General features: G+C 51.5%; 1 protein-coding gene across 9 annotated transcripts in view; it reads left to right on the top strand.

The window, feature by feature from the left end:
* Positions 1-10452, top strand: part of LOC133349246 (nuclear pore complex protein Nup153-like) — a 45075-nt gene extending 34623 nt beyond the window's left edge. For 7 of the 9 annotated variants that reach the window (XM_061562575.1, XM_061562578.1, XM_061562577.1 and 4 more), the window contains exons 17-23: positions 113-551; positions 1732-1908; positions 2290-3060; positions 4248-4958; positions 6253-6627; positions 7727-7901; positions 8515-10452. In XM_061562575.1, coding sequence (XP_061418559.1) covers positions 113-551; positions 1732-1908; positions 2290-3060; positions 4248-4958; positions 6253-6627; positions 7727-7901; positions 8515-8608 — 2742 coding nt within the window. In that variant the 3' untranslated portion in view covers positions 8609-10452. The other 2 variants (XM_061562574.1, XM_061562581.1) reach the window with 2 other exon arrangements.
* The last annotated feature ends 1857 nt before the right edge of the window (positions 10453-12309 follow it).

The following is a 12309-nucleotide window of genomic DNA, read 5'->3' as shown; positions in this document are numbered from 1 at the left end:
TGCTCGCCTAACCTGACGACAGGCAATGAAGACGACTACGATGGGGCCTTTTCTCAAGCAGGCTGTTAATGGGGCGGGCGGGGGATCTTCCATTGTCACCGTTTTGTTGCAGGCCAACGCCAAACTGCCGCAGGCTGCGGGGCCCTCGCTCGCCGAGCAGTTTGCTGCCCCTCCCGGCTCGTGGGACTGCGACACGTGCATGGTGTCAAACCGCGGCGAGAGCTCCCGCTGCGTGGCGTGCGACACGCCGCGCGCCGGCCTCGCCCCCAAGCGGTCCGCGCTCGCCCCACCGCTGTCCACCTCCTCCTCTTCGGCCGCCTCCACCTTCTTCTCGAGCGGCGTTTCCACCGCTCCCGCCTCGATAACGAGAGCGCCCGCATCATCGGTGCCGCCGCCTGCGTACACAAAGCCCTCGGCAGCCGCCGCCGCCGGCGCCTCCAGCCTGGCCTCCCTGTTTGTCCGGCCAGAGGGCGCGTGGGACTGCGATGTGTGCATGGTGCAGAACAAGGCCGGCAGTGGCTCGTGCGCGGCCTGTCAGACCGCCAAGTCCGGTGAGCCCTCGACGCGTCACTCCGTCATCATCGACGTCATCGGTAGTCACCATTGGAACCTCATTTTCCAGTAAAAATATGATAATTGTTTTTTTACCCTTCTATCTGGCAACCAAACTGACACCTTTTTACAAGGAGTCATGTTTGCATAGACCACAATACCTGCAGTCATAATGCAAACAAAAAACACAACTCTGATAATGTGCACTGTCCTTGAAGTTGATTGGTCCACACCCGAGACAGCTTTCCTTAGAGCCTAGTCTCACATGGGTTGGACCAGATGACGCCAAAAAAACTATCAATTGTCATCGGTAGTGTCACCAACACACGTCGTTAGCAGCAGCTTCACGGTCATTCGTTATCACCCGCTGGCCAGCTCCTTGGCTGTCTATCATCATTATCAATTGGCATAACCGTCAGCAGTGTCATCATCATCTTTTTCTCATCATCGTACGTTAACCTCATCGGTATAATCCATTCGTTGACCATCGTCAAGCACACAATCATTAGTTGCAATCCTTTTTTTCGTGACGATGTTTAGTAGGCCCTTCCCCAAGTAGCCCCATGCATACCAAGTCATGGGATCGGGTCCCAGTTTTTGTTGCAACATATTTACGTTTATACTATCTGATGACGGACACTTGTGTTGTGCCCGAAACGTCGTGATTTATTTTATTTTCTACCTACGTGACTTTACCGAAAGAACCAAATAGTATTGGATTCCTGCAGTCACGAAAGCTTCAAATCAAGATATTTACGTTTAACGTTGAAACATTGCACAAGACAATGGATTGAATCCGCGAAGCCTACGTCACTGGGCAGCAGAGGAAATCGAGGCTCTGGGTGCCGTTTGAGCTATCGCAACACTCAGGACAAGGATTTGGGAGTGGTGCGAGTTGGCAAAGGTTTGCTTGAGGAATCTGTAGCTTAGTCTGAGTCACATGCTGCTTGTGTCGGGTTAATTTCCACAAATGTTCCTGTCACACAATTCCCAGTATCAGATTGCACAAAACAACTTGAGTCAAGTATATGGGGTTAACTATGGGATTAAAGGGAACATTTGTCGATTGATCATTGTTGTAATTTTAATGACATCATCAGAAGACTTAAAACACTGTGCTTGGCACAACTTGGGTCCTGTGCGTGGAGTGATGACACGTCCCGTTTCCCATCCCTGCAGGTGGCAAAGCCCCCATGTCGTCCGCGGCACCAGCAGCCACCCCGGTCGGTTTTGGAGACAAGTTCAAGCGTCCTGCGGGCTCGTGGGACTGCGACACGTGCATGGTGTCCAACTCGGCGAGCACCGACGTGTGCGCCTGCTGCTCCACCGAACGGCCTGGAGCCGCCCGGCCCTCAGGTGAGAATTCCACCCACCGTCATCTGCCCCCACCACCCCAGCTTCAACACTCGCCTTCACACCGCCAGCCACTCGGCCACCCAGCCCTTGGGTGCGAACCCTGGCCCCACTGCTGGGACCTCGCTGCCCCACACACCCCCAGCCCTGCCACCCATTTCGCTCCGGCAGTTGGTCCCACCACCTACCCAACCCACAGGTGTAAACCCTCAGCCAACAACCTCCTCTTTTCCCACCATTCACCCACCCCCACCATGCGCCTGGCCCCACCACCCACCGACAGCACCCATTCATTCTCCTTGATGGCCTGAATGTTAATAGGCTGTCTCAACATCATTGGTCCCCACAGTCTGCAAGGCTCATCGACCTTTGCATTTGTTTCAGCAGCGCAGGCCGCAGCGCAGCCCGACCGGCCGACATTCTCATTCGGCCTCTCGTCAGACGACTCTGCCGCCAGTGCCCTGCCCAGCGCCGCCGCCACCTTCTCGTTCAACAGCCAGGGCGGCTTCAAGTTCGGCACGGGCTCCACATCGGCCAGCAAAGACACTACTACTACTGCCCCTTCCTCAACCGCTGGTGCTAGTGGCGTCACGGACACGAGTGGCCTGGCAGCAGCAAGGGGCTTCACGTTCGGCACTACCGCCCCAGCCAACGACTCCACCGTGACTTTTGGCGGCGGTTTCAAGCTCCCGTCAAGCGACGCCGCGGAAATGGCACAGACGTCCGCCGCCACCTTCACGTTCGGTACCAAAGTTGGTGCCGGTAACTCCACCGTCTCCGCCGCCGCCACCACCGATTCATCTGCCGCCGCGTCGACCGCAAAGATCGCAGAACCGAAGGGCCCGAGCGGCGGCACTTTTCAGTTCGGCGTCGCGACTCCGTCGTTTGGACAAAATGCGCTGGCCGGCGGTGCAGATGCCAGCAAGCCCGGGGCGGGGTTCGCGTTCGCGCCCGACAAAGAGGCGGCACCGGCCACGTTTGGCGGCTTCCAGTTCAAAACGAGCGGCGCCGCAGAGCAGCCGGCGGCCACGGCGACTTTCGGTGCGTTCGGCGGCGTGAAGCGTTCGGGCGGCGCCGGGCCCGAGGGGAAGGCCGTGCCGCCGTTGGCGACGGGGTTCAGCTTCTCCAAAGAGGCGGCGCAGAAGACGGACGCAGGTTTGTGCGCGACACCGATCGGCGGCGTGCTTTTTTATGATGATGGGTCGTCGGTGTTGCTTCCCTTTTGGAAAAGGATTGCGGTTGTCGGTTTGAATATCGCAATGGGCAAGTGGTAGTTTCTGTGTTGCTGTTGGCATAGCTCGGATGACAAATATGAAAGTTATTGTCGGCAGAAATGACAATTGTAAAACGGTATTTGTGTTTGTATATTTGTATATACGGTAGCCAATATAAACAGTTCACGAGGTCTGTACTGGTATCCACCGCGATGAGTTGCAGCATGCTGTGTTGTTTCGCATATATGCGTTTTTGATTAATAGGGAACACATTTCTTTATTAGGGAACCTATTTCCGTTACATTCTTTGGACAAAAATAGCAAACACAAATGTTGCACAATTTTAAAACGAGGAATTCACTGGAAGGGTGGAACGCAGGCTATTTGGCTACGTAACACCATCCATAATGTGCATGTCTAGCGTGTACCACCGGAGATCCCTCCACCATGTGGTGAGTTCTCTCTCAAGCTGGACTCGACACTGGTGGTGTAGTTGCTTGAATCCCATGGTGAGGCCCTATTAGATGAGTAATCTGATAGGAAGAGGCCGAGGAGATGATACCACCAGCACCACCACGAGTATTAACTGGCATTCACTGCTACAAGGAGCTGGGCCAGCAGAAAAAGCTGTCTTTGGATATATATTTTAAAGAGTTGTACAATCAAGACAATGTTGAGAAAAGAGCCCAGAAGAAAAGCTTCCTTTGGGGAATATTTCTGTGACTTTAGCTTCATCGTCAGATGAAGAGGCAGGTGATCCTGCTTTTTCATCTGCATAACTCCACCCCCTGCTCACCCAACTAGGCATCATCATTGATCAGCAAACTTTGAAACTATCTCTGGCAAGTTTTAAATAGTTATTTGTATTTAATATTAGCTTAAAGGTATGTTGTCTTGGTGTTTGTTCCAGAAATCTCGGCTAGGAACAACCACTGATTTTACCATTATGGCGATGGGAAATTAGAGTTTGCTTTGAATAATTTAGATTTAAGTAGTATTTCCCAGGAACACATTTCTTATTTATCGTGGAGTATTTTGGTATTTCTTTACTCTGACAACTATTGTCACCTGACCCCTACACATTTCCTGTACGCTCCCCCCCCTCCATCTCCGCTGTTCCTTTTGTAGATGAACCAACAGCCAAGAAACCATTCGGCTTCGCCACCATGAACCCATCCGCTGCGGCCACCCCGGGCCTTTTTGGTGCCGCGACCCCTGCGCCCTCCTCGTCTGCTGCAGCGCCCGCGAGCGGCAGCTCCTTCTCGTTCGGCACGAAGCCCATCGCGTTCGGCGTCCCCGTCAAACCGGACGCGCCCGCGGCCAACGCCGGTCCCTCCACCTCCATTGGGGCTGCCCCGCCCTTCATGTTCGGCCCCGCGGCCTCCGTGTCGGCCGCCAAGCCCGACCCCGCCGCGACCGGAGCCGCCCCCGCCTGCTCGTCCGCGCAGATTGCGCCGTTCGGCTTCGCCCCTTCGGCTAAGCTCGACAAGCCTACCACGACCTTCTTGTTCGGGCCGGGCCACGAGTCCCAGCAGCAGCTCGCGGGCACCGCCGCTAACAACTCTGCCACGCCGGTGGCGCCGTTTGTGTTTGGCAAGACGGACCCGGGCGTGACCAACGCGACCGCGACCAACGCGGCCGCGGCACCGCCGGTGTTCGGCGCGTTGCCCAAGACCGACGCGCCGGCCGCAAACTCCGGCGTCGCAGGGGCTCCGGGGTCGGGCGGCTCCACGTACATGTTCGGACCCTCGGCCGGGAGCGCGGCCAGCGCCGCCACGGCCGCCGTCACACCCTTCGGATTCGGTGGAGTCACGGGCGCAGCCAGCTCCAGCGGCGCAGGTCTGCGGCGAGAGCTTGGCGGCTTGCTCACCGTCACCACGCTCGTCTGCGGGAACTCGCCAGCACGGCACATTTCACCCGCGCTGCACATGCGGCACAACGCTCGCGAACACTGGCGCTCGTTTTGTTGCCTATGCTGCGTGGTCATCACCAGTGCTCGTCAGCATGACGCGCCACACTTCCAGCATGCTCAACACTCATGTGACGTGCTCAACACTCAAATGCACCACAGTCTTTCGTACTCAATGTGCATTACATTCAGTCGCTCTCTTGGACCTTGTGCTGGTCCTCCAGATATAGGAAGATGTAACCCACATGGCAAATGGAAGTTTTTGTGTATTTATGTAGATTGGGAAGTGTGGTCCTGGGACTTCAACACATTAGAATTTTTTTAGTGAGGAAAGTAAGACGTCGCAATCACGGTCAGGTTATGTCACACGAGTGTGCAATGATGACATGCTCTGGTCTGTGTTTTCATTTAACGAAGCGTCAAACTCATGTTGGGCAGTGCCAGAGCACAGATGGTTCCATCTTCCTCCAAATAAATGCACCACCACCACGCTTAATTATTCCCTCGGCGCCAACTCCCTTTCAGACTCGTTGCCGACCTGCTAACGGGCTAATCATGTTTACATAATTATATAACTCGACAAATGGCTGCTTGGAAAAATTGAACTAATTAAATTAAGATTCCAGCTAATTCCTTTGCAGCGTGGTTGGCAAAATGAGACGGGAATAGGATGAGGGAATGAGCACATCAGACACGGGGGGGGGGGGGGGGGGGGAAAGGCAAATGGCTGGAATGCAGCAGGCAAGACCAAAATGTTATGGTCACATGAAGGGGATTGTGGAAATTTCCCTTGTCAAAAATCAGGGTCCAGGACAAGAAAAAGGTGGGAAGATTGTGTCCTTGGAGGCTTCGGAGCAGAACGCGACTCGGCTGGAGGCAGAGAGAAAACAGGAAGCTGGGAAGTCATATAGAATAGGAGCGTGAACGGGAAACAAAATTACGGAAAAAATTAGTAACGATAAACGGTAGCGCATGACGATGAATGATAACTATTTTGGTGGACAATGCAGGTGATGATGAACCTAATAATTTAATTGTTAATTCTTGGATGCATTGGCTTGCGATTTACACACAGGTCATCTTTACCAGAGTAGATCTCTACCCCTGCTTGCGAAGCTGCACTAACCGTGACGGGGCGCGCGTGTGTGTTGTGTGCGATGTGTTTTTCCGCGCTTACCACGCTGCTGCTCCCCTCCCCCCCGCTCTTCCTCTGCTACAATCCAGGCTTCGGCTCCGGCTCGAGTTCCATCTTCTCGGCGCCCGGCAGCTCCCTGCCCACGTTCGGCACCGCTTCATCCGCTTCCCCGGCGGGCGCCGCTCACGCCTTCGGCACCCAGCCTGGCAGCAGCGGCGGCGGCGATGGCGGGGGCGGCCCCGGCGGGGCACCCTTCAGGCAGCAGCCGCCCACCCAGCCGCCTGCGTTCGGCTCCTCGGGGCCCTCGCAGTTGGCCCCGCCAGCTTTTGGCTTCTCGGCCAATCAGCAGCAAGCGCCCGCGTTTGGCTCGGGGGCAGCGCCCGCCGGAGGGCAGCAGCCGTTGTTCTCGGCCGCGGTGCAGAAGCCGGCGTTCGGACCTGGTGGCGCCGCTGGGCAGCCCGCTGGTGAGTGGCAGTGCACGCCGAGCATCTGAAGACCTCGTCGGTTCACCGATTCCAAAATCCATTCTTGCACTCCATTTTAGGGTAAAGAACAAAGTGTTAGAGAATGTGATGCACGCATCGAATTTTGAGTGCGATTTAATTAATTGCGAATTTGCTAAATTATATGAAAACAATGACAACCCATGTGGCGAGGACCCTGGGGCCAGCCCAGGACACGCCGGCAGGACGATGTCGCTCAGCTGGCCCCGGAACGCCTGGGAATTCCCCAGGAAGGGCTAGAGTCTGTCGCCAAGGAAAGGGAGGTCCGGACGCACTACTCGGCATGCTGCCGCCGCGACCCTCACCAGGACAAGCGGACTGAAAACGAACGAACCAACGTGTGCCGTTGTGGGCACAATGGGATATTGATTTTCATTGTATTGGGCACAGACAGACAAAATTTTACAAAAGCTGAGGAGTGCATCAAACGAAGTAATTGCGCGTGATGCTTGCTTGGCATTGCACTGAGAAGTAAAGAGGAAAGCACGCAGTGGCATCGTATTGAGTGTTCAAGCAAGTGAGCTTGGGCAGGACTCTTCGCTGATGGGGATTTTGGCCGATGGATCAGAGCGGTGACGGAGTGGCAGCTATTGAAGAGAGCAAACCCAATAGGACAACCACTGCAGAGATGGAACATTGAGAACCAGACTCGTGCTCGCTCACCTTTCTTGGTGTTACATTTACTGACGGTGTATTCAGGTGTCGAGGTGACGAGATGTTAACGCCTTCGCCCGGTATTCAGGAGGTCGTGGGTTTGATCCTGACCCTGACGTCTGTATATTTGGAGTTTGCGTGTTCTCCCCGTGGGCGAGTGTTTTTTCCAGGTCGTGCAGTGTTTCCCTCCACATTTAGAAACATGTCTTTTAGAGTTTTTGGCTGCTTTAAATGTTCATATAAGCCGCTTTGTTAAACTATCATTTGTGGCCGGGTCACTTCTGAAAGAGCGAAATAGCTCAGTGGGGGTCCTACATTGGGACGCATCTCCCAACTTTTTCTCAATGACAATTATTGAGCAGATGCAGATGTCATTTACCAATGCCGTGTCGTCGTACGCGGTCAGGCTCCGGGAGTTTCCAGTTCTCTGGCGCTGCCCCGGCAGCAGCAGCTCAAGGCTTCAACTTCGGAGCAGCGAGTCCTGCGCCGGGTCCCAGCGGGAGCAGCTTGACGTTTGGAGGGAGCCCACAGCAGGCGCCTGGCACCTTCCAGTTCAACGCCCGTCCAGGGTTCAACATCGGGTGAGCTCCCCCCACCCCACAACTGTTCACAGCCACGTTCTTAAGTCCTACTTTCTCATCGGCACGTAACATTTGTTTTTGACCCAGCTCCTGTTTAATCTTGAACAAGGATTGTTAGAAAACTTCTTAATTTATCGAGTAAATTTGGTTATTACGCTCCAAAAATATGCGTAGAATTGTGCAGTTAATAATTTTAGAGTTGTAATAGTACTTTATTTTGTTACATGCATAGATTTTATACATGAACAGCAACACCAAATTAATTTATTTTGCAAATTAAATTTTGCGGCTTCTTAAATCATGACAATTCATCAAATCGTGGAGGGTCAGTGACTTCCGACCTTAATAATTGTCAGCTGGGGTAGCTTAGAGATTAACATTCACCCTTTCTGCCCCACATGCGGAGGAATAGCTATACGCCTGCAGGGGGCAGTACAGGATTTCTCAGGCTGCGCAAGACGATCGCATTTAGCAAGCGCACGCCTGTGAAGGGCAATTGCTTCGTCATTGAGGTCGCTTGTGAATTGGGAGGGGGGGGTGGGCGCGCAGGGTCGGCCCGTTCTGAAGTATTTCTGTGTCCCCCCCACCCCCTCGCTTCGTTCTGCTTTCACAGGATGTCCGGGAGCCCAGCGAACCAGTTCCAGGGTAGTTCTAGCGCCACCCTCAAAAACCGTAAATACAAGACCGCAGTTCGCCGCCGCAAGTAACGTGCGGGGGGGTGGGGGAGGCCCTCTCCCCCTGGCCGCCCGCGCTGCATGCCCCGCACCGCCGCCATCTCCCTCGCAAGCAACGCCGGAGCCCCTCGCTGGGGCTTTATAACCGATTACCGAGACGGCTTTTTATCGAGGGCTAAATAGAAGAACTCTTAGTACATGAGATTTGTTTTTTAAAGCAAGCAAACTAAATCGAACACGTAATTAGAACTGGTCGAGCAAGGCTTTTAGGCTTTGCATGGACGTGTGGCGGCACAGGCGTGCGTGTGACGCGTCCCCCCCCAGTCCGTGCTTGCGATGAACCCGTTCGGCACGGTCGCAAACGGCGTGCGTCGGCGAGCTCTCGCTTGTTGGCAGGAGTAGCTGGGGCCAGAAATAAAGACAAGGGGAGGGAAAAAATACGTGGACAGTGACTTTGGGTTATAACCGTGCCCCACGTCTTCGGCCGCATTTCTTTTTGAACGCTTTGTCGTTCATTTAAGTGTCAGCATTCAGCTTTGGGCCCGTGGTATTTCCTCGTTTGAGTCTGAGACGGTCTGCTTGTGCGTGCGTGGTGCAGGGTGACATAGGTGTTGTTGTTGGGGCGTGCGTGCTTGCGTGCACGCGAGCTCGTAGCAGTGCGTTGAGAAATGCCGCGCGTGAGCGCACTGGAGCGTTGTTGTTTTTCTCCGAGCAATTGGGGAACGAGTGCAAGTTGGGAAAGAGTGGATGCGTGCAGAGTCTAAAAGGGGGCTGCCGTTGTGAATTTTAGCTTATTTTATAAATGGTTGCGAATGGCACTGCATGTACATAAGCAACTCTTGGTTTTTTTATGCTTACACTCTTGTAATTAAAATTTGATTTTACGTTTTTCTTTCGTGTTTCTATTCCTTTGCCATCTTGTAGTTGTGGAGTATTTTTTTTGCTTTAATTTTCCTTTCTTGGCAATGTCTCTTTCCCTCCCCCTTACCAAAATGTTGCAAAGAAGAACCCCCTCCATTATTCAAAGTTGCCTATATCCATTGGCTGTGCGTTACTGGGTGGAAAATTGGTATATTATGTAAATTATCTGCTCTTTCGTCTCTCCTCGCGCTGTGAATGGATGAATGCCGTTATTGGCTGAAGTTAAATTTAAACAAAAATAAAAAATGAAAAAAAAATAGGATGCGTTTTGGACCCCAGAGAAATCCCTGCAGTTGTACAAAAATGAAGTTTTATTTTTTTACGCGATTTATAAAATGGACAGTGGTAACTTTGGATAATAAGGACAATGGTGATGCGAGTATAAAGCTTTGTTTATTGACACTTACTATCAGTTTTCGCTGATGTAATTGCCTCCAATAAATATTATTAAAAGTAAAATCCTGAGCCGTGCCTGCTGTGTGTTTGGATTTTCCTGTGGTTACTTTGCCTCAATTAGAAGGCAGTCTCTGTCGTACACAAACTCACGATACCAGCCATAGCCACGTCTTAAGTCACATGACATGCTGAGGATTTTGAGACGCAAACCGGAGGAAATCTGGCTTCTAAGCGTCGTCGTGATGGTCCGATGGAAATTAACCAACATCTTTCACTGCCGTCGGTGCTGTGTTCTAATATCCACTAACCACATCAAGTTATGAATTGGTGTTGATTATAAGTGTGTTGGAAAGCAACGTATTTGCTATATATAGACGTGTGCCTCTTAAAATAGCAATTCATCATTCTTTACGTAATGACTGCAAGGTTGTGGCATCAAGATAACTTCTTGGTTGATTTTTGTGTAATTGACGTTACAGCGCCTTAACTGAGATGAATAGTTCTGTATATTAAAATCTGAATATTTATAGTGAAATAAAGGCTGTTGATTTGACGTTTGAGTTGCAGGTACTGTATATATATTTATATTTTGTTTGGATATTCCTGCACGCATTCATTTCTACTTGTCATTGACACCGAGTGACTGCAAGAGTGAGCGAATACTGCGAGGCACACAAGGGACGACAGACGAGCAAGGGATGGTGGTCCGCTATGTTTTGAGGGGTTATCCACCAATTGAGTTATGTTATGTTGGAGGAAACGGGAGCATCAGGAGAATAAAATATTTAAAAATACTTTTTTAAAACACTCTTTTTAAAAATGTACTGTCCGAGCTGCCCCTCCACCTGCCCCCATCGCCCCTCCCCTCCTTCCACATGCCCCGCCCCTGGGCGTGGCTCCTCGAGGCTTGCCGTGACGTAAGGGACCGTGGTGATTGACAGGCAACGTGAGTTGAGCGTGGACAATTAGAGCTGTTAAAAATATTGTTTTAAAATATATTGTTTTTAATGATAGAATATAGTATTGTCATCAGTATGACATACCTATACCAAGTTTGCAGTCGATACGACATTGGGAAGACGGTTGAAATTGAGTTACAAGATTTGAGGATACGACAACAGCGAGTTAAAAGCGTGTAAAATGTTAAAAATATATATTTTTAATTTGAATGATAGAATATAGTCTTGTCATCATGACAAGTATACCAAGTATGCAGTCGATAGCACATTGGGAAGTTGGTCAAAATTGAGTTACAATATTTTTTGAGGATACGACAACAGATGGAGTGAGTTAAATAAAAGCGTGTAAAACCCTGCACGTGCAAGCGTGAAGCTCGCTAGCTCTCGACAGACGGGATCCGGTGGAAGTCAGTATTTTTGCTGCACTGCCTTCCCCTGGCAAGCCAGGCTATGGCACCCCCACGGGAAGGGAGTTTCACAACATTTGTGCAATCCACGAACCCTCCTCACCTCTACTGCCGTGCTGGATTACAAGCGTGCTCCACCACTGCCGAGCCACCACTGTGGAACACTCTTGCCAAGCTTATCGTGTAGCCTCAACAATACATTTTAATCGGGCAGTTGTGGTAATTCATCCACCAGGCCACTGCCTCCTGTAACGCACTGCAACTGGCGCTACAATGAGAAATCTCACCACCATGAGGGCGTTACGGTGGCGAGATGTTGACTACCTCTCCTGGTATGCAGGGCGTTGTGGGTTCGATCCCGATCCTGACGCTCAGTGTCTGCCTGGTCTCACTGTGGTCGCGTAGATTTTTCTCCAGGTCCTCAAGTTTTTCTCTCCCACATTTAGAAATATGCTTTTCGAGTATTTGGCTGCAATACATTTCCACGTGATGAGCCACTTTGTTAAACTATCACTTGTGGCCAGGAGACTTCTGAAAGAGTTTTAGAACTCGGTGGGCCTTGTCTGGTAAAATAAAAATGGTTGGAAATCGCTGTGTTGCCTCCACCGTCTTCAGGCACATGCCTAATGCTGACTTGTGTTTTGAGTGGTGCAAAGGGTTTAAATAAAGTGATGAGGATATGAAGACATGTCCTGTGACGGCGGTGGACATGTTATAAGTATTCTATGCTTTTGGTATGGAGGCTTCATTCACAACATCGATAGGACACACATTTGCAGCAACAGTAGAATGTCTCTTAGAATATATAGACTTAGCTGCATTCAATGCGCTGGTAAAATGTCCAGAACTTGAAGTGAAAGTTATCCTTGAACCGCACTCGTCGGAGATCCGTGGCAGTTCGCGAGAGGAGTTTTTCACAACCTTCTGGGCACAAACGGAACCTTAAGTTTGAATGCTCGGACGGTCTTGCGGGGAATCCGATTGTACGGATTGGAGTAATACGCAGCGTTCCATTTTTAACCACAAGGGGTCACACGTGTGACACGGAGCC

The sequence above is a fragment of the Lethenteron reissneri genome, chromosome 29, assembly GCF_015708825.2.
Source record: "Lethenteron reissneri isolate LAM-NWPU_2019-01 chromosome 29, ASM1570882v1, whole genome shotgun sequence".
Lineage (NCBI taxonomy): Eukaryota > Metazoa > Chordata > Hyperoartia > Petromyzontiformes > Petromyzontidae > Lethenteron > Lethenteron reissneri.
This window is presented reverse-complemented; position numbering and strand designations above follow the sequence as displayed.